The 21,819-nt window shown below is 40.3% G+C and overlaps 1 protein-coding gene across 4 annotated transcripts in view; it reads left to right on the plus strand.

The window, feature by feature from the left end:
* Positions 1 to 21,819, plus strand: part of LOC125230944 (disks large homolog 5) — a 61,739-nt gene that overhangs the window by 39,456 nt on the left and 464 nt on the right. For 2 of the 4 annotated variants that reach the window (XM_048136242.1, XM_048136243.1), the window contains exons 19-30: positions 3,051 to 3,147; positions 3,257 to 3,347; positions 6,568 to 6,641; positions 7,516 to 7,579; positions 7,735 to 9,683; positions 10,084 to 10,198; positions 15,042 to 15,089; positions 16,534 to 16,693; positions 17,932 to 18,046; positions 19,530 to 19,635; positions 20,366 to 20,601; positions 21,452 to 21,671. In XM_048136242.1, coding sequence (XP_047992199.1) covers positions 3,051 to 3,147; positions 3,257 to 3,347; positions 6,568 to 6,641; positions 7,516 to 7,579; positions 7,735 to 9,683; positions 10,084 to 10,198; positions 15,042 to 15,089; positions 16,534 to 16,693; positions 17,932 to 18,046; positions 19,530 to 19,635; positions 20,366 to 20,601; positions 21,452 to 21,671 — 3,275 coding nt within the window. The remainder of the gene's footprint in view (positions 1 to 3,050; positions 3,148 to 3,256; positions 3,348 to 6,567; positions 6,642 to 7,515; positions 7,580 to 7,734; positions 9,684 to 10,083; positions 10,199 to 15,041; positions 15,090 to 16,533; positions 16,694 to 17,931; positions 18,047 to 19,529; positions 19,636 to 20,365; positions 20,602 to 21,451; positions 21,672 to 21,819) is intronic. The other 2 variants (XM_048136244.1, XM_048136245.1) reach the window with 1 other exon arrangement.

Below are 21,819 nucleotides of genomic sequence, written 5' to 3' on the forward strand. Positions count from 1 at the left end.
CTATAACATACAAACCATCATCCAAATCCACAGCGAGCGCAGGCTTCGTCAAACGCGTAGGTACAAAATAGCATCCGCAACAAACTTCGTCCAAACTATATCACTAATAATCCACCACATGCTTCGTCAAAAGTACATGATGATAAAATCCGCAACAAGCTTTGTCCAAACCCCTAGCAATACCTACACGCTCCCATTAATCCCCAAGACGGCATATGCCCGGTGCAAATGTCCCAAAAATACTGGCTGCATTACCACGTTGCACTGCCAACGATATTTGCTGGACCAGGTATAAGCCAGCCCATGGACCCCCACCCATAGATTTAAAATTATTAAACTAGATTGTGGAATCACATTTTTTACCATACTAAATTAAACCTTATCACTGAGACAGAAAGGTGATCGTATCAGACTAGCGAAAACGGTCCACATGAGAGGGCATTGTTTGGGCTGGTGTCCCTCTCGCACGTGTGGCCAGTGTTAATGAGGTTACCATAGTAGTAGTATTTTTATCTGTGTATTACCTGACTTTGTAACTTCTTATATTATTTTAGTGTTATATTCAAACTAGGGTTTCGATATATTTCAAAGAATTGGAAAATAATTATAATGTAATTATTTTGATGCCAATAAATCAAAGATTTGTATAATTAAAAAATATGTTCAAATGGGTATTAGTAGATTTGGTAGTAACTTTGAAAATTGACTGGTATCCCCAATGTATGACAGTGATGACGTCACTGAATAATGTTGACATTGTCAGTAAGTGCCAGATAGTAGAGCGGCGAGAGGGTCTCGGAAAAAGTTGATGTGACTGGAGAGTATACTGCTGACAAGTGGTATCGTTGTGATCGGTAGACTTTACTGAGTACGAAATAATGACTTGTCGCATTCTCAGACTGTGGGGGGGTTAACTATGACGTCACAAAGATCGCGGTCCCGGGGTTCAATTTTTTGCCAATTTGTCTAGAAATTATTTGAAAGTTAATTTTAGTCTCTATCGGAAAATGCTATGAAATTCATAACATTTCTCATAAAAAAGGGAATTTTCAGCAAAAGAAACCTTGATAAAATTACAAAAAAATTAAACACAATAAAATCAACAAATAAAAGAAAAAATAACTTAAAACTAAACTTAAACCCTAGTTTTATTCTCCCCTGACCCTCTGTATAGCTTTTAGGCCAGAGAACAACCCATATGTCACCTTTACCTCCCCTTTTAAACTCGTCTAGGGTATCAAACCTAGGAAACCAGTCAAATTGCATACCCACTTTTTTCCTTTGTAACCACCGCAGACTGGCGATTATTGATTTTAAGAAAATGATTGACATTGTTTCTTAAAGTACTTTAATTGTACTTTCAAATGATACCAATATTGATAGGTTACGATGAATAAGATTAGAGGTATATCTGCTTGAAACGAATTTTGCGCGAGGTGTAATTTGGTAGACGCCGAATGTATGGGAACGCGTGTCAAGCGGTACTCCCCGCCTACAGGTATGTGGTTGTAGTTTGCTTATTTATTATCCGATCGTAGAAATTTAAAAAGCAACAGATAGCTTAATAATGTAGTTAAATGATTTATATAACATATTTTTTAGCTAAGTGGCCGTTTTCATTGCCTTTTTGAGTCACAAAAATCAAAAAATAGAGTAAAAAAAAAGTATTTTTTGCATTATTGTTAATTAAAAAATAACTAACAAAACTATACTTTTCACATATAAGAAATCTTAATCAGCATGTTATACGCTTTCAATCAACACCTCATTTTTCAAAATTGGATAAGTGGTTCTAGACAAATTGGCAAAAAATTGAAACCCGGGACCGCGATCGTTGTGACGTCATAGTTAACCCCCCCACAGTCTGAGAATGCGACAAGTCATTATTTCGTACTCAGTAAAGTCTACCGATCACAACGATACCACTTGTCAGCAGTATACTCTCCAGTCACATCAACTTCAAAACTAGACGACTTTTTTCAATTCCGCCGCCTTACTACAGAGGGACACCAGCCCAAACAATGACCTCTCATGTGGACACACTTTGACCTAACTACTCATTCTGGTTTAACTGTAATTCTGTGCCCGCACCTCGCTCTCTTAACCGCAGCCCCAGGCTTTTAATAAAAGTTTTCGCCTCAGTACACCAGGGGCCACCGGTTTCTACCGCAACCGGGACAAAGTCATACACCGGTTCCAAGTTCGAATATTTGGAATGCTTCAGCTTGGCTGCACTCTCCGATTATCATATGAACTTGCATCGTGAATAAATGAAACCTGCCATAAAATCGTGACTAATGTCACTCTTGCCGCTGATTGACCCATAACATGCTTGTATGGCAATATTTACGTCAATTTGTTTACGCATTTTTTAATTTACGTCATTGCATATCACAATGGCAGTAAATATTTCAGTGTTTTCACAATTCATCTCAATCTTCTTGTGTCTGTCTCGCGAAACGCACAGGCTTAGAGATGTTACAAGTGTGTCAACTATTTTATTTAAAGAAGATACTCTTTTTATATCAATTTTAGGGTTCTATTGGTGGTAGGGTGTTGCTTAACAACACGTTGAATGCTGTTCCCGAGGGCCTATCCTCAGTAAATTAACGGTATTAATATGCCAGTGTCATAGTGAAAACGAATTAAAAAAAACTGTCTAAGTTACTTTAAATTTAATAAAAGCTGTATAAGGTTTAGTATGAGTGTTAGTGCTGCACTCTGGCTGCAAGTATTGCCGTAATATTTCCTATAGATACAAGAGAAGGCTATTTAATATCACATACCGGACACTGGCGATCAAATATATGAAAGAGGCGCGTTCCTAGCACACATTCTAAGCTCGTGTAGGTGAACGCGTACCATGCTTGTATGAGTGAGATATGACAGAGTGACTGTTCGCGATTTTGACAGGCGGTAACTGTGAGGTAATCGAGAGCGGGTGGGGGGCTCTTTCAGCGGGGAGCGGGAGTGGCCATACTGTACGATAATACTCTTTATTATACTGTGCTAATATGCTGCTATCGGCCTGATTCTAACTTTTTTTCCAGGTTATCACTGTTTGACTCCAGTGAAGGCAAGATGCTAAGCCTTTGCTCGCAGACTGAAGACTGGTCCCCATTTCTGCACCCACCTTCCGATTCTAAGGTAATTACAACTTTTTTCAATAGAATAGGCTAGTATCTTATTTTATTTTAGTATGGTTAACAAATCGTAATCTGTGAATTTCTAATAAAAGTCTTTCCTATTGATTCAGGTCCACATAGAGCACGGCGTCCCGGATTTTGACCGTCGGTACGTGTACCATGTGGCGGCTGGAAGCCAGGGCAAAATACACCAGGAGAGAGGTTGGTGTATTATAAAAACTAGCAATTTTATCAAGGAACATAATCATCGCGGATGTGTTTTCACCTTAGTGCGCTATCACATTATCGGTGATGTCGGACCGATATCTATTTAAGCATCTTTGATTTTTGCCTTTGAAATCCTTCCTACATCCGATATCGGATCGGATAATGTGAAAATGCACTTAGGTTCTAGCTAGCCGACCGAAAATCGCTCATTAGTATGAATGTTAAGAGCGTTATAACATTTCGGCGTCGGGCGAAATTAGGTATTTTACCCGCCGCGCGAGCCCAATATGCCGACCCTTTCTAGCACGTCTTATCACTCGCTCGCACTACAATAATGGACAAAACAATCTTGATCCTTCCTATGGAATTTTGATAACAACCATAATCTACTATCTCGATATAAACTTTTGATTTCTAATAAACATTATTTTGTACGAAAAGACTAGAATATAGCGCAAAATAATATTAATTACGTTAAAATTTATTTAAAAATTTAAAGTAATAATTATAAACTGTGATCATATTTAAGTAGATCCCATCCCAGATGTTTGCTTTTGTTATATGATAAGTATTAGAGTAAAGTATATATTAATATGATGATAAAATAAGTTAAATATAATTCTAATTACTTCAAGGTGTTACTCAGGGTCTGATGATGGAGAGAGATTGTGGTCACCAAAAATCAACTCGCATATTTGAATAACATAAAAAAACGAAGTGGTTCAGTTACATGGGTTTATTGGTACCGGTGACCACCATCTGGCTCCAACATCAGACCCTCAGTACCACCTCTTGTCAAAGGTCTTATTAAGAAGAAGTAAGAACCCAATGAGCCTGATTACTAAATGGTTTAGTTACATGGATCACTGATACTGGTGACCACCATCTGGCTCCATCATCAGACCCTGAGTACCACCTCTTGTCAAAGGTCTTATTGAGACGATCCCAATGAGCCTAAAGACGATGTGGTTTAGTCATATGGTTCATTGGTACTGGTAACCACCATCTGTCTCCATCATCAGACCCTGAGTACCACCTCTTGTCGACGGTCTTGTTGAGACGATTTCAATGAGCCTACATACGAAGTGGTTTAGTTCCATGGTTCATTGGTACTGGTGACCACCATCTGGTCCCATCATCAGACCCTGAGTACCACCTCTTGTTAAAGGTCTTATTGAGATGAACCCAATAAGGCTAAACACAAAGTGGTTTAGTCATATGGTTCATTAGTACTGGTGACAACCATCTGTCTCCATCATCAGACCCTGAGTACCACCTCTTGTCAAAGGTCTTGTTGAGACGAACCCAACGAGCCTAAACACGAAGTCGTTTACTTACATGGTTCACTGGTACTGGTGACCACCTTCTGGCTCCATCATCAGATCCCGAGTACCACCTCTTGTCAAAGGTCTTATTGAGACGATCCCATTGAGCCTAAATACGAAGTGGTTTAGTCATATGGTTCATTGGTACTGGTGACCACCATCTGGCTCCATCATCAGAGCCTGAGTACCACCTCTTGTCAAAGGTCTTGTTGAGACGAACCCAACGAGCCTAAACACGAAGTCGTTTACTTACATGGTTCACTGGTACTGGTGACCACCTTCTGGCTCCATCATCAGATCCCGAGTACCATCTTGATGTGTCTTATCATCTTGACCGTATTGTAATTTTCGCATATTTATCATCATAACGATGTAATACTTTAACATTCAAACATAACAAAATATTACAAAAGCAAATATTTACGGATCTAGGATCAAATTCGTTGGTCGCTGTTTACACACACACAATGCGAGGATAGCCCGTGTATAAACAAGGCGTCCGACCCACACAACGATAAATATTCTCGACGTTTGCGATGAAAACTCGGAGAGCGAAGCAACATACGTCTCACCTCCTCGAGCTCCGGCGCGGCACTAAAATCGCAGGCGTCCGTCGCCGGTAAAATAGCGACAGGAAGGCTAGTTTTCAAAAAATTGGCAAAAAATCATGATAAAATATTATAACGACAAATGGATAACAGCAATTTAAGCACATTGTGCAGATTATTTATATACTAAAATAGCTTCGATAACATGTAGATTTTCGGAGAAATGATCACTTGTTTCGATGTATTTTCAAGACAAAATTGAGTTCGTTTTACTTTCAATTTCTCAATTTCAAAGGATTAAATGATAAATATTGTTTAATGGTCCTAAAGTACAAGATATTAGGAATTTAAATTTACCACATTTATGAGAGTGAGCTTATCAAATTGTACATAATAAGAGCTCCGAAATCTGTGCTTCGCGCGGTTTTTCCTAAACGAGCATCAGAAAAAAAATCATTACTAATTGAAACAGCTTTTTCTTCCATATGTTTTTTAATGAACCGACAGTTAATTAGATTTTCTAACTGAAACAAGTACTTTTACCGTCTTTTAGTATGAGTAAAGTGTACAATTTTGCCGATAAATATTGTACATTTTACAATATATCGCCTTTTTTTGTCATAGCGCTCTTAACCTTTCTCAAGAGTAGCGACACCCCGCCTTTACATGTCGAGAGCGCGACGCATACTGCGGGCGCTTGCTTGGGTATGCGTCGCGCTCTCGACATGTAAAGGCGGGGTGTCGCTACTCTTGAGAAAGGTTCTCGAAATTGAACCGAAACATGTCGAACGCTATATCGACTTAATACGTGAGTAACCCGCTTAAAATATTTTTAAATATAAGTATTTGTATATTATATATATCGTTGTCTGAGTACCCACAACACAAGCCTTCTTGAGCTTACCGTGGGCCTCAGTCAATCTGTGTAAGAATGTCCTATAATATAAAAAAAAAAGTGTTAAGCAGTACTTTGTTTTTAATTCCTTCTACTTCTAAGTAATTGTAAACTGTTTTAACATTACATTTTTGGCAGACGAGACACTGTTGACACCTAGTGTCGAGTAGGAGTACTGATAATTTAAGCTATTTGACGCGTGAATGACGCTAGATGTCACTACAAATAACTTGCATTTACTGATGTATTTAGTTACAACTCTTCCCTTGTTGTTCCTTTATGTTATTAGCAAATTAGTTCATTATCACATTTGTCAGCAAAATTACATCAAACTTTATTCATTTCTTCATCTTCGTTGATAAAGATATGGGCCAAAGGCGCCAGAGTAGAGTAGTGCCTCGATAAGATAAGCTATCGATTGTTTATCGACTCGTTATCGTTATCAGGTACGTGGGACATGATCCGAGGGAAGATCGAGGCGGTCACCGGACGTAGCAAGTCGAAGGACAAACAAAACAAGGTAAGATTTGTTACATCTTACGATAAAAGTGTAAAAAAAAAACTTTTTTGTTTTGCACGCACCCTCTTTGTCTCAGCACTACGCGTAAATCTCTTAGGGCCACTTGCACCAACGAAACTGGAGGGTTAACCCACCATTTTATATGGAATTTGACAGTTGACAGCCCACTAACCTTGAGTTAAGTGGTTGGTGCAAGTGGGCCTTATGGAACCACGTAGTAATGTTTTTAATTTGTTTTGTAGATTTTTAAACAATAGAAGTGCAGCAGTATTTTTCTTAGATTGTTTATGGTACGCTCAGCTATATAAATATATATACAACTGGATACAATTTTGAACCTTCTTCCCCAGTAATAAGTTTCGATATGTAGAGCTATTTATAGACGCTGCTGTATATAAGATAAAAATGGCTGCGTAATTCATGCTTCTCTTTTATTGCTATGAATTATCATACATATTTCCGATGTAGAAATGTGGTTGACATACAATACCATTATTAAGTTAGTTTAGTCTTTTCACAATATGGATTTTATACCATCGTATGTCAATATTTTTTAATCTAAAGTCTAAAGTATTTATTTACCTAATAATATTTGTTTAGTCAGATTGTTTATTATAATTGTTTGACAGCTGATAAAGATTTCTCTTGTCGCGATAACGAACTTTCCGGTTTGTACCTGAACTCCTTGTTATTGGATGCGTAATAAGAAATATATTTCAAATGATTCATATGATAATACATATTTCATTTGATTTAGGTTTTTACGGATAAATATTTTAATCTGATTCTCTATCTTGTGCCTACTTTAGCAGTTGTCTTCGTAAAATACGCATTTTTTCCACATTTTAATAATTGAAACTAATTTGTAATACAGGTACCAGAGTCAGACGCGATAGCAGAGCTAGATTCTGTCATCGACAGCTATCATGGAAAAACAAGTAAGTGACCAATATCACTACTGTTTGTTTACTAGGAAACTTACTTGGTTTAAAAATGGAGTTACAATAAATGTATAGTCAATTTCGCATTTATATTAAAAGTTTTTTTTTTCTGTTATTGCATAATTTTGTCAATATATATTTGTATTTCACAGTCAAAGAAACCAGCAGTGTCCTGAAACGGTCGCGTAGAAAAAACAAAGAGTCGCAGAATGATTCCAAAAATGGCGGCACCTGGCCCAAAGCTCGAGCTAACTTCGGCCTAGAAGAGAACCCAACAGGCACCATCGTCCAACCCCGGTCGAGGAAAGAACGACCGCCACTGTCCATGCTCCTCAGTCCACCCACAAAACTACAACCTGAACCACAGAGGTCCAACACCAATCGGAACTCGAACCCCATACCTCTAGGCCACGCGCCCTTAACGCAAGTCACCACCCCCGCGCGGCACTCCGTCTACAAATCAATAGAATCATCCCCAGCTATCGCCCATTTTCCTAAACCAGCTCCGTTGTCCATACACAACCCTCATCCCCAATTCGCCTCCCCAAGCATGAACTTCGAGAAAATTCGGACATTAGAGAAAGACAAAATGTCCATGAGCGACTATTCCGAACATGACATCACACCCAACAGACTCAGCTTAGCTTTGAACCCGTCCGACGACTCTTTAGACTACCAGCCAGTGACTAGAAACAGAACTAAAAGCCCACACTCCTTAGACTTCAACGTCAATAAAGGACCCAGCTCCTTAGATTTTATCTCTAGAAAAACTCCGACATCGCTCGAGCACCAGATGAAGAATCACCCTATTCTAGAACAGTATTATGCACCTAAAAAGTCTTCGTCTCCAAAAACGGTGAACAAATATCCATCTGACAGTGACAGCTTCGGTCCTGACAGTTTGAATAGCAACACCAATTTCGCTATGACGGGGACTCTTCCGTCCCAATCGCGGTTACAATCTCAGTATTACAGAGGACCTTTCGTCAATTCGAATCCTCACACATCAAGTCGATACCCCCATTTAGCAAGCCCGACGAACATCCCCCAAAGTCAGTCAGGGGAAAGCATCGGAACCAGCTACGAAATGCACTCATTCCCCTCACATACCCACAATATGTCTGATCTCCAACCCGTACCACGGGCAAATAGAGTACTTGGCGACTACCCTCACGTTTACGAAGGGGGAACATTTCCGAGGAAAAAGGAGAATCAGAGATTCAGAATCCCTTCAAATCCAAGTGTCACTTCTAAGAATTCCGCCGGAAAGCTAAGCACAGGATCTATTGAGAGGAGTTCAGAAAGAAATTCACCAATGCCGACGTATCATGTAGAAATCTTAAGTCCAGGAAGAGGCGCGAAGCAAATAGCGCATAAAGCGACTAGGAATTCAATGCCTGAATACACTGGCTTAGGCTGGAATAAGCCATTACCGGGAGAGCTTAGGAGAGTGCATATAGATAAAAGTCAACAGCCTTTAGGGATTCAAATCTACTGTCCGCCAAGCAGCGGAGGAGTCTTTGTATCTACTGTCAACGAGAACTCACTTGCCAGTCAAGTAGGTCTACAAGTCGGTGATCAGTTGCTAGAAGTGTGCGGTATTAACATGAGATCCGCCACCTACAGTCTCGCCGCGAGCGTATTAAGGCAGATCGGCAATTCGATAACCATGCTGGTGCAATACAGTCCTGAGAAATACAAAGACGAGGTTGAAGTCTCCGGGAGTTCATCGTCAGGAGAAAGTTCTCATGACGAAGAAGTTTCTCTATCAGGGTCGCCGACTCCGAGGAATTCTCCAGGGCCGCAGCAGTCTTTGAGGATGGAAGCACCATCGACTGAAGTAGCGACATTAAGGCAGTCGCAAACGAGTAAAGACTTACCGAGGTTTCTTATAATCGAGATGAGGAATTGTTCGGATCTTGGGATAAGTTTGGTGGGGGGTAACGCGGTGGGGATCTTTGTGCATAGTGTGCAGATCGACTCGCCAGCGTATAATGCGGGGTTGAGGACAGGGGACCAGATTTTGGAATACAATAATGTGGATTTGAGAAGAGCGACGGCTGAGCAGGCCGCGTTGGAGTTAGCTAAGCCGGCGGAGAAGGTTAGTTGAAGAATGAATGTTTTTATTAACTTCTCAACTTCATGATTTTGTGGAAGTAAGGTTTGCACATCGCCTAAGGCACTGGTCCCACCGCGAGCTAGTAAGCTATGAGCTATCGGCTATAAAAACGAACAAAAGATAAGCAATTCCGTGCAAATAAAAGAGACACGGCGATATTGATAGCTCACCGCTGGGCGAGTAACTATAAACATCGCCGTGTCTCTTTTATTTACACGGGAGTGATTATCTTTTGTTTGTTTTTATAGCCGATAGCTCATAGTTTACTAGCTCGCGGTGGGACCAGTGCCTTCAGCTGATGTCTATGCTGCTAGTAATTTTCCTTGCATGTTTTTCAGCACCAATATTTGATTGTATATGTAAACATTATACTTTATTTTAGGTGTCCGTCTTAGTCCGCCTAGATCTACAACAGTACCACGACATCAAGGACAAACCTGGCGACGCTTTCTACATTCGAGCCGGCTTCGACCGTTGCGCCAAGATCACATCCACAGGTACCCACATTGTACATGATAATTATTAATTTAGCATCTTCGCTGTTTAGGTTGGTTTTAGTATCACGCGGACTGACCGCGCGGACCGATCCGCATGACTAATTTGTATGAAGTTGATGTTGTCGTTCGCGCGAACCCATAGTGCGTTTTCACATTATCCGATCCGATATCGGATGTCGGACCGATACCCCATACATTACAGGCGCCATCTTGGATTTTTTCCATTGAAATCCTTCCGACATCCAATATCGGATCGGATAGTGTGAAAACGGACTTACGTTTTACTCAAAAACACTCCGTGAACTTACTACATATTTGTCCGGTGCGGAACGCTCCGCTCGGTCGGTCCGTGAGATAGTAAAACCAGCCTTGATCTATTTTTTCTTAGTCGTAGTTTCATACGAACTTAGAATAAAAGCAAACACGACAGGACGAAAATCGAATGAGTCGATGAGTTATTTTAATTACGCACTACACACAGTCACATTATTATTATTATTATTATTTAAGCTTTATTTTCCATATATTTTTTGATACATTATATTTATAATTTCTGCTTTTCCATCATGATCTTTAAATGTTTAAATATGTTCTATTTGTGGTTCATCTTGGTGTCCTTTTATATGGATCCCTGAATGGGTAAAAGCCTCCTCTAACCCGTGCCATTTATTTCGATTGGTGGCCAGCTCCATCCAGCTTGGCCCTGCAGCCTTAATAATGTCTTCTGTCCAGCGCTGTTTAGGTTTTCCTCTTTTTCTTTTGCCTTGCACTTTTGGCCCTGTCCATGTAGTTGCTTTAAGGGTCCATCTTTTGTCTGTAAATCTTGCAATGTGGCCGGCCCATTTCCACTTGAGACGAAGTGCATGTTGGAGGGCATCCGTTAGTTTTGTTCTTTTCCTTAGTTCTTCATTTTTTGTCTTGTGTATCCTCCTCAAATGTAATAGGCTCCTTTCCATCGATCGCTGACATGTTTGTATCTTATGTTTTATATTGTTGGTATATGTCCAGGTTTGACTGCCATAAGTTAGGCTGGGTAGAATGCATGTATCCATTATTATTTTTTTAAATTTTAGGTGATAGTCTCCTTTCAGAATCTCTTTTTGCATCCAGAACTTTTTCCAGCTACTGTTGATTCTTCTATCTATTTCCTCCTCGTTACTGTTCTTGTGAAAAGATATTTGTTTACCCAGGTATATGTATTCATTGACATATTCAATAGGAACTCCTGATACGCATATTTGTTTTGTTTGACGATAATTTGTCATTATCTTAGTTTTATTTGTGTTCATTTGCAGACCTACTAAACTACTTTGATCTGCTAATGTCTGTAGCATATTTTCCAGGTCTGTGGCTGATTCAGCAAAGATAACGATGTCGTCAGCGAATCTGAGATGGCTTAAATTTTGATTTTGAATTCTAATGCCCTTGTTTGCCCAGTTGATTTTTTCGAATATACCTTGTAGTACGGCGATAAATAGTTTAGGTGACAGAGGGTCTCCTTGACGGACCCCACGTTCTATGTGTATCTCTTTTCCTATGGTTTCAAGTCTTACTCTGCTAGTACTTTGTGAATATATGTTCTTTATAATGTTAATATAGGTTTTATTTACTTTGCATGTAAGAAGTGCTTTCCAAATTGAACTGTGAGTTATACTATCAAATGCCTTTGTGTAGTCCACAAATCCTATATATAGTGGGTGGTTGAACTCTTTGCATTTTTCAAGTATCTGTTCCAGTGTGTGGATGTGGTCTATCGTAGAGAAACCAGAACGGAAGCCAGCTTGTTCAATTGGTTGGTTATTTTCAATAAATGGTGTTAGACGGCTCAATAGTATTGAAGTAAACAACTTGTACATGCTGGACAGTAAACTTATTGGCCGGTAATTTCCGATATCTGCAGGGTCGCCCTTTTTGTAAAGAAGTATTATCTCCGAGGAACACCACTGCTTAGGAGTTCTTCCAGTTACCAAGGCCATATTGAAGAGGTTTGTTAAGTGTGGAATCAGTACCGGAGCTCCAATTTTTATGATTTCATTGCTTATGTTGTCAGGACCAGGACTTTTATCCGATTTTAATTTCTTAATATGCTTGAAGATTTCATTTTCTGATATTGGTTCAATTTGGTCGAGGTTGCAAACTGATGTATCTGTGGAGTCACTCTCTTCCATGTTAAATACTCGTTTCCTGTAGAGTTCCTCATAGAATGATGTAGCATGCTCTATAATCTCACTTCTAGTTTTTGTTGCATTTTGATTATTCTTAAGTTTATCTATCCAGTCTTTATGTGTGTTTAATTCTTTATATGCTCTCTTACTGCTCCTGAATTTGTTTAAGTTCAACTCTATGACTGTTCTTCTGTGGTTGTTATAGTCTTGTTTAATTGCCTTGTTTGTAATTTTGAATAAATGTGACAGTTCTTCTTTTATTTCTTTTGATTTGTTTTTAGTATTAATAAGTTCTGTTCTCCGGCTTATTAAGTTTATAGTTGGTTCACTTAGGATTGCTGTTTTATTATTTGTTTTTTGGTTTAAGTTTGTAAGTTTAAGGCTAATTGTGATGGCGTTTTCTATTTTATTGTAATACGATTGGGTATTATAATCACAATTTGTAGGGTCGATGTTTCTATTAAGCAGCTCCTTTAAGTTTTCTATGTACGTAGACTTTTGTTTGTCCGTCGTTGGTGCTTTGGGTACTGAGGTAAAGGTTTTTCTGCTTAGTTTAGGAGTGTTCAGTGTGATGGTAGATCTCACTAGTCTGTGGTCTGATGGGAATGATAATTTGTTCAGAACTTCTATATTTTTCACGTTTTTTGGTTTGTTGCACATTATAAAGTCAATTTCATTTTTAACTTTTTGATTAGGGGATATCCATGTCCACCTGCGGCTAGGTTTCTTTTTGAAGAAAGTATTCATTATGGACAAGTTATGTTCACAGGCATATTGTATTAGCCTTTCGCCTCTTTTATTTCTTTTTCCATAACCATATCTGCCCATAATTAGGTTTTCATGTTTTTTTTGGCTCCCCTACTTTCGCATTAAAGTCTCCCAGTACGATTACTATTTTATCTTGATTTTGGTGAGCTGATCTTAGGTCATTATAAAATTCGCTGATTTCTTCATCATTTGAGGATTCAGTGGGTGCATAAGCCTGTATTACTGTTAGCGATATTGTTCCAAATTTTAGCTTTAATACAGCAACACGTTCAGATATTCCACTATAACTAACAATATTCTTGGAGAATGTCTTCTTTATAAGGAATCCTACACCATGAAGTCCCTTTGTTTCTCCTTTGTAGCAGAGGAGGTAGTCCTGATGCTCTTCTATTTTGCAGCCAAGTTTCCGTACTTCACTGAGACCTATTATGTCATATTTTATTTTACTTAGGGCATATCTCAATTGCACTAGTCGCTCTGGTGAGGATAATGATCTTACATTATAAGTACATATTTTTAATTCTTGATTTGGTGGCGGGTGAGGGTGATGGTCGTATTCCCCCACGATGACCAGTCGGCTTGGGGGAGATTTTGCTTTGCTGTTTATGTAGTTTTCCTTTTTTCGTGGTTTTATTTTTTGTTTTCTGCTGTCAGTGACGTTTTGTAGTTTTTTGGTATGTTTTCGTTTCGCTCAATGTTAAGTGTACCCGGCCTTATAATTTGTTTGTCCGCTGTCTGTCGTATTAAGAGTGTATTTGGTGTGTCCGGTTTATACACTTTTGCCGGCCCTTGTTGGGAGGAAGTGGAAGCGTTTTCTTGCTGCGGAGAGTGGGAAAGACCTCTTTTCTTATTTCCAGATTTTTCTTTTACAATTAGTTTATTATATCTGAGAAATGCTACATTTCCTTTTCTCTGCTCTTCTATCATTTTCTCTTTCAGTGCTTTTCTCTCTTCTAGCACTTCTTTTGGAAAATCTTCAGTTATATATATATCCTTCTGTTTTAAATTTTTCCTATTCTTCAATATGTAATTTCTTTTTGACTGGGATGTTAAATTTATTAGTATTGGGCTCTGGTTTGTTCTCCCTAATCGTCGACTGAATTGTATCTCTTCCTTCTGCAGATTGATGCCCATGTCATTTTTGATGAATTCGATGACTTTTTGTTCCTTCTCCCAATGTTCCACGTTCAGCCCATGGATGATTATATTTCGCTGTCTCTCTTTACTTTCCAAAAAAGAAATTTTATTTTCCAGTTTCTCTATTTTTTCGTTGCTTTCTTTTTGTTTTACCTCCATTTCTTTTAATTCTACATTTAAAGAATCGATCACTCGTTGATAAATCGTTTCTGTCTGTTGTTCCATCTCAAATCTCATGCGTGTGAAAATTTTATCTAGTGCTGCGTCCGAAAGATCCATATTTAATTCGTTTTGGAACGACCCCTGTCTGGCCAAAACCTGGGTATCCTGGGTATAGTGTTTTTATTTTTCTATGGCAACACTATCAAATGTCAGTGTCAACAATTTTTAATGATTGCGGGTAACGTGATAAAACTCCACAGGCACTGATTGTCAAGTGAACACTAAGTTACACAATTTTCACTTTATATCAAAGTTTTCAGCATAGATAACGCTTCCACAGAGTCCACAATTATTTTTTTCCTCAAAGAAAGTAAATTTATATGGGTTTGCGTAGTTTTTTAGCCACAACACGTATAAATTCGCGAGCGAGATTTTACCGTGACAGGTCACTTTGACAGAAAAAACACAGTCACATAACTTCTCTGTATTCCCCTTTTCCCACAGCTGAACTAAATTTCGATCTGACACGTGAAAATAAATACAATATCTTAAGAGATATTCCAAAAAAACTTTAAATTGGTTCAAATTTATAATGAAATGAAATAATTTAGGTTCGTCAGGGCAAGACACGCCGAGCAAAGATGCGGTCGACTTCGAATGTAAGAATTTTCCTTTTAAAACGTGTGGCTATTCGTAACTTTTGGTGTATTTTTAACTGATTTAACTTTCTCTTTGCCTTGCGGTCTAAACTTTCATTTCACCATAAATTAAATATAACAAGATCATACCATCCCATACATTAAAATGCGACCGCCTACGAACGCCCTTAAAAGGGTAGCATGACTGTTTCAAACTCATCGCATACATAGCGTGGCGTTAGAACGCGCCTTAACGAGAGGCACGTATAGAGAACCACGATCGAGAAGGGATCCTTACGCATTTAGCGACAATAAGCGTGCTTGGCACGTTGGACAAACTCGACCTAGATTTCACTAGCGATATAATTATGCGGTCGACTTCGAATGTAAGAATTTTCCTTTTAAAACGTGTGGCTATTCGTAACTTTTGGTGTATTTTTAACTGATTTAACTTTCTCTTTGCCTTGCGGTCTAAACTTTCATTTCACCATAAATTAAATATAACAAGATCATACCATCCCATACATTAAAATGCGACCGCCTACGAACGCCCTTATGGAGTGTAAGGGCGTTCGTAGGCGGTCGCATTTTAATGTATGGGATGCATCCACACATAGATGGCGCCACAAAAAATGCCTTGTTGTCACCGATTATTTGTAGATTGGCATTAAGTGTCAATTCCGAGCCGTAAATCTATGTCAAAAGTGACACTTAACGCCATCTACAAGTATAATCGAAAGCTACAAGACATTTTTTTTTGTGGCGCCATCTATGTGTGGTGGAGTGTAAGCGCGGTCTTAGGCGGTCGCATTTTAATGTATGGGATGGTATGATCTTGTTATATTTAATTTATAATTTCACACACAAATTTTAATTTTGTAATTTCTGACAGCGTGCTGCTATTGGTGTTGTTGCTAGGTTTGATGTACTCGTATTAACAACATAAAAAAAAACATTGAACTATGAACATAAAGCGAAATGCACCTGTAAAGTAGGAAATATTTTCTTTTACAAAAAGCTTTCTGGTAAGTAGCATAAGTATAACAATCGTCTATAATCTAAGTATAATAATCAAAATGTTTTGACATCATGCTGAACAAGTTCAAGTGGGTTCAAGTCCCGCCGGAAGCGTAAATTTTTCCATTTTTTCCTTTAATATAAAAATGTTTAGAATCGTTAGCAGACGTTTCTGCTTGTTAAAAATAAAAATAAATCATGCTGAACAGTTTTAGGTTTAGAACATTTTCGACAGGGAAAATTTTACTTGAAATAACTATCGATAATTTTTGGAAACTTAAAAGTTAAGCTAGTGGTTTTATATCGCTAAATTACAAACTTGCTGAAAATGTATTTTTGAAAAAGCAATAATCATAAGAAATATTGCGCTAGTATTTACAGGGTTATTTTTATTTGGTGTAAAACTCTTTTAAAATATTCCCAAATCTAAAAAATCCTATTATTGCAGGTGTCGACACGATAGACGAGTACTCCCTATGGTTCCGCAAAGACGAGGTGTTATTTGTAGACAACACTTTATTCAACGGCGCTCCGGGACTATGGCGCGCGTGGCAGTTAGACTGCAAGGGACAGAAGCGGCACTGGGGTACCATACCCAGCAAATTCAAGTGAGTAGAACAAAATTATCATGAGGAATATCAAAATAAATGAATAAATATTGGATGACACCTTACCACACCTCGGACACAGGCGATCAAATATATGAAAGAGGCGCGTTCCTAGCACACAGTCTAAGCTCGTGTAGATGAACGCGTACTATGCTTGTATGAGTGAAATATGACAGGTCGACTGTTCGCGTTTTTGACAGGCGGTAACTGTGAGGTAACCTAGAGGGGGTGGGCGGCACTTTCAGCGGGGAGCGCAAGTGGCCATACTGTACGATAGTACTCTTTGTTATACTGTGCCCAAACTAAGCAAAGCTTGTACTATGGGTGCTAGGCGACGATATACTAACATATATACCTGGGATCGGGTCTCCTTGTATTTCTGCGCCAAAGTGCTCTGTTCTGGCTTGTCTGCGTACTCAGTTTCTCACTCAGAATCTCTTTTTGCATATATGCAATATCTGTGCTCTTTTTGCATATATGCAGTATCTGTGGTAAATTAAATTCCCTTACCGGGATTCGAACCCGGGACCGCGGCTTAGCAGGCAGGTACGCGCTAGGCCAGACCGGTCGTCAAATATAAACATACTAGCTTTTGCCGGCGGCTTCGCTCGCGTTAGAAAGAGGCAAAAAGTAGCCTATGTCACTCTCCATCACTTCAACTATCTCCACTTAAAAAATCACGACAATTCGTCGCTCTGTTTTGTTGTGAAGGACAGACAAAGAAACAGACACACACACTTTCTTATTTATAATATTAGTATGGATATAAATGAAATGTCAATAACATACGGGTAGCTAGGCTAAGTAAGGACCAATCTCTTCTGTATTCGCGGCAGACGCCATAGTTGCCCTACCTGGTCTCGTACCGGTCAATTTCAAAAGTTCAAGACTTTTTGCACGGGAGCAAGACGTTTTTGCGTCGGGGATGAAAAATCACATTTAATTGGTTCGCTAGTTAATGTTAAACCTACATACATACAATCACGCCTGTATCCCATAAAGGGGTAGGCAGAGCACATGAAACTACTAAAGCTTCAGGGCCACTCTTGGCACATAAGGGGTTAAAAGAAAACGAAACTGTGGCATTGCAGTGACAGGTTGCCAGCCTCTCGCCTACACCACAATTTAACCCATATCCCATAGTCGCCTTCTACGACACCCACGGGAAGAAAGGGGGTGGTGAAATTCCTAACCCGTCACCACACAGGCACACACACAATAAATCTATGTATCCTCAGGGTTGAAGAGTTACTTCGACGGTCTATGGGCTCTCTCGACGGCGAAGCGCAAAGGAGGGCCTCGAGCACCGCGCGGCGATCCTTCTTCCGCCGCAAGAAACATCGAGACAGCAAGGTAAGAGTTAGATATTTTTACCTCCTCCTGTTCTAAGGTGGTTTGCCCTTCGGGCATCTGAACATACCTAACGAACCTAACCTACCTAAACCTGTAGGCCTAGCACATGATGGCCGCGGGAGTATGTCGCCGCGAGATAGACTACCCGTCCTTATGTCATTAATACAGTTAGAAGAAGACGTGGCATCTATCTCGCGGCGACATACTCCCGCGGCCATCATGTGCTAGGCCTACTGGGGCATTGTTTCAAGTCTCACTGTGCCAGACTCGCTTTTGGACAAAAACACAACTAGCCTAAGTCTTAACCCGACTATCCGACTTTATCCGACTATTATATACATACATACAATCACGCCTGTATCCCATAAAGGGGTAGGCAGAACACATGAAACTACTGAAGCTTCAGTGCCACTCTTGGCAAATAAGGGGTTGAAAGAAAACGAAACAGACTATTATATGCCACCGCCAATGACACAAAAATGCCAATTTTGGAACAAAAGTGCAAGAGACTTATATTGACCGGGATATAGACCGTGATTAATAATAATATCGGGAGCTCGACAAAAATCAAAAAGGTAATCACGGTCTATATCCCGGTCAATATAAGTCTAATGAAAATAACCGTGAATCATTCAAAACTCTTAAAAGTGCAAGAGTCATATAAATTCAAACACCCAAAACATCAGTGGTCCATTTTACGAAGCTACAAAATACATGCCGAAATCCCTTTTCAATTTGTCGTATTAGAAAAAAAAATGTAACTAGCTTCGTGGAATGGGCCCCAGATCTTACCAGGTGCCGTAGCCGAATGGCATTTCTGCGACGCGAAACGAAAACGAAACGCCGCGAAAGGTAGTCTGGCTCTGTGGCGCCAATACGCAAGAGCGATAGAGATAGATATCTGCGAGCGTTTCGTTTGGTGAGCGGTCTTGCCATTCTGCTACGTACCCAGGTCAGACAGTGTTAATGTTTTAAATTTTTAACTTCTGATTAGAAGAAATGTCTGCAATCGAGGCCACTAGGCTTAGAATAAATTTAAAAGTGGAAAATGTCTGCCTTGGGTGAGACTTGAACTCAATTTAGCATGGTTAGCGCATCGTAACTGGTGAATTTCCAATATGACTTGGAACTCCGGTTGCCGTTTAAGAAGTTTAACACTTTTACGGCCCAGCCACGACTTTGGTCTAAGTGCGACAGTGGCGAGCGGTGGCCATACATTAGCGAGACACAGCGATGGGACTTTTCGTTCGCACGTTTGGCTGCCGCTCACCGCTGTCGCGCTTAGACCAATGTCGTGGCCGGGCCGTTACGGTAGATGTCGCTACGGGTCCCATTGATCTTAGTGGTGGAAAATTTCGCTGGCTTGGTTGAATGAAGTCTTGGTGGCTCAGTTGGCAGGGCGCTGGAGTATCTCACCCAAGGCAGACATTTTCCACTTTTAAATTTATTCTAAGCCTAGTGTTAATGTTGTTTGTATGTTTAGGAGCTGGCTTCGTTTTCCAACACGGAGTTAGGTTGCTGGAGCGACTCCGGCGCTCTCGTCTCACACGACACCCTCCTCACCTACCAGCGAGTCGAGCGGTTGCACTGTAAGTACACCTAACAGATCATCCTATACCTAGTTGTCATGCTCTCGAAATTATTTTTCTTACTGCACCCACATTCGCGAATTTCTGTTTTGCCCAATGGTTGACTGGTAGAGAATGCCTTAAGGCATTAAGTCCGCCATTTGTACTTTTTATATTGTGCAATAAACGCAACTATGGGAACAAATCAAATTATTTTTAAGAAATATTTTGATTTGGGTTTTTTTAAGTAGTCACACTACTATATATAAATTAAAAATCGAAATAAGATGTCATATATTAAAGAAAAAAAAAACAAGCAAGCACCTACTGCTTGCCCTTAGAGTTGGTCAAAGACGCCTAGTCTTACAAAGATGACATATAGAAGAGAAATTTCGACGGCTTCCGCTGTGGCGAGGTGGCCTAGGGGTTCATGGCGTTAGCCCGGATTGCTAAAGACGCCGGTTCGAATCCGGCCTTCACCACTGGTGGTGCTCGTTATTTTTTCTTTAATATATGACATCTTATTTCGATTTTTGTGCAATAAAGTTTAAATAAATAAATAAATCATCCTAAGGGGCTTTGGTCGTCTACTCTACACGTATTATTATCTTCCTTCTCCTTAAAGTCAGAGTGCCTTATTCAGTTTGTTCAACTACGCCTTCGAGGATGTTTCGTTCAACTTCTAAAACAAATTCAGCTTATATTGAACTGTACATATACTATAATTACCTTTTTATTTTTTTTTGTCCAGACGGCAGCCATCGGCCCGTTGTCGTCCTCGGTCCACTCCGCGACTGCGTGGCCGCCAAACTGATCTCCGACTGGCCGGGCGTCTTCGCTCGCGTCCGACCAGAGCCTATCGCCGTACAAGGCGCCGCCTTAGAACGCGCCTTGGCGAGGGGCACGCATTTAGAGCCGAGGCCGAGACGGGACTCGACGCATTTCGACTGCATACCATTACAAGCTATCAAGGAGTTAGCTGAGAAGGTAAATATAACTATAGTACGTTAAACTCTTCTCCGACTGGCCGGGCGTCTTCGCTCGCGTCCGACCAGAGCCTATCGCCGTACAAGGCGCCGCCTTAGAACGCGCCTTGGCGAGGGGCACGCATTTAGAGCCGAGGCCGAGACGGGACTCGACGCATTTCGACTGCATACCATTACAAGCTATCAAGGAGTTAGCTGAGAAGGTAAATATAACTATAGTACGTTAAACTCTTCTCCGACTGGCCGGGCGTCTTCGCTCGCGTCCGACCAGAGCCTATCGCCGTACAAGGCGCCGCCTTAGAACGCGCCTTGGCGAGGGGCACGCATTTAGAGCCGAGGCCGAGACGGGACTCGACGCATTTTGACTGTATACCGTTGCAAGCTATCAAGGAGTTAGCTGAGAAGGTAAATATAACTATAGTACGTTAAACTCATCTCCGACTGGCCGGGCGTCTTCGCTCGCGTCTGATCAGAGCCAATCGAAATACAAGGCGCGGCGTTAGAACGTGTCTTGGCGGGAGGTACGCATTTAGAGCCACGCCCGAGAAGAGGCTTGACGACGCATTTGGACTGTATACCCTTGCAGGCTAAGGAGCTCGCTGAGAAGGTTAATAAAACTGTCCATCCCTTTAAAAGGGTAGCATGACTGTTTCAAACTCATCGCATACATAGCGTGGCGTTAGAACGCGCCTTAACGAGAGGCACGTATAGAGAACCACGATCGAGAAGGGATCCTTACGCATTTAGCGACAATAAGCGTGCTTGGCACGTTGGACAAACTCGACCTAGATTTCACTAGCGATATAATTATGTGCTTTAAACAGAATTTATCATTCATTCTTCTTCCCCAGGGCATGCACTGCATCCTCGACATAAGCGTGGCGACCATCGAGAAACTCCACAAACAGCAGATGTACCCCATCGTCCTCCTCATCAAGTTCAAGTCGTGCAAGCAAATCAAAGAGGTCAAGGACACGAGGTACTCCGCGGATAAGGTGTCCGCTAAGGCGGCGAAGGAGATGTATGAACATGGACTGAAGATTGAGAATGAATATAGAAGTTATATCTCAGGTAAGTTACTAAATGAAACTTTCGTCGGTTTTTGTTAAATTTCGTGTTTTGCGAAAAATTATTCTTTTCTCCATAACCTGCTGAATAAGTGAATACTTATAACTCATAAAAGACACGTGTAGGTTATGGTTGCACAATGGTTATGGTT

Source organism: Leguminivora glycinivorella, chromosome 11 (assembly GCF_023078275.1).
Source record: "Leguminivora glycinivorella isolate SPB_JAAS2020 chromosome 11, LegGlyc_1.1, whole genome shotgun sequence".
Classification (NCBI taxonomy): Eukaryota; Metazoa; Arthropoda; class Insecta; order Lepidoptera; family Tortricidae; genus Leguminivora; species Leguminivora glycinivorella.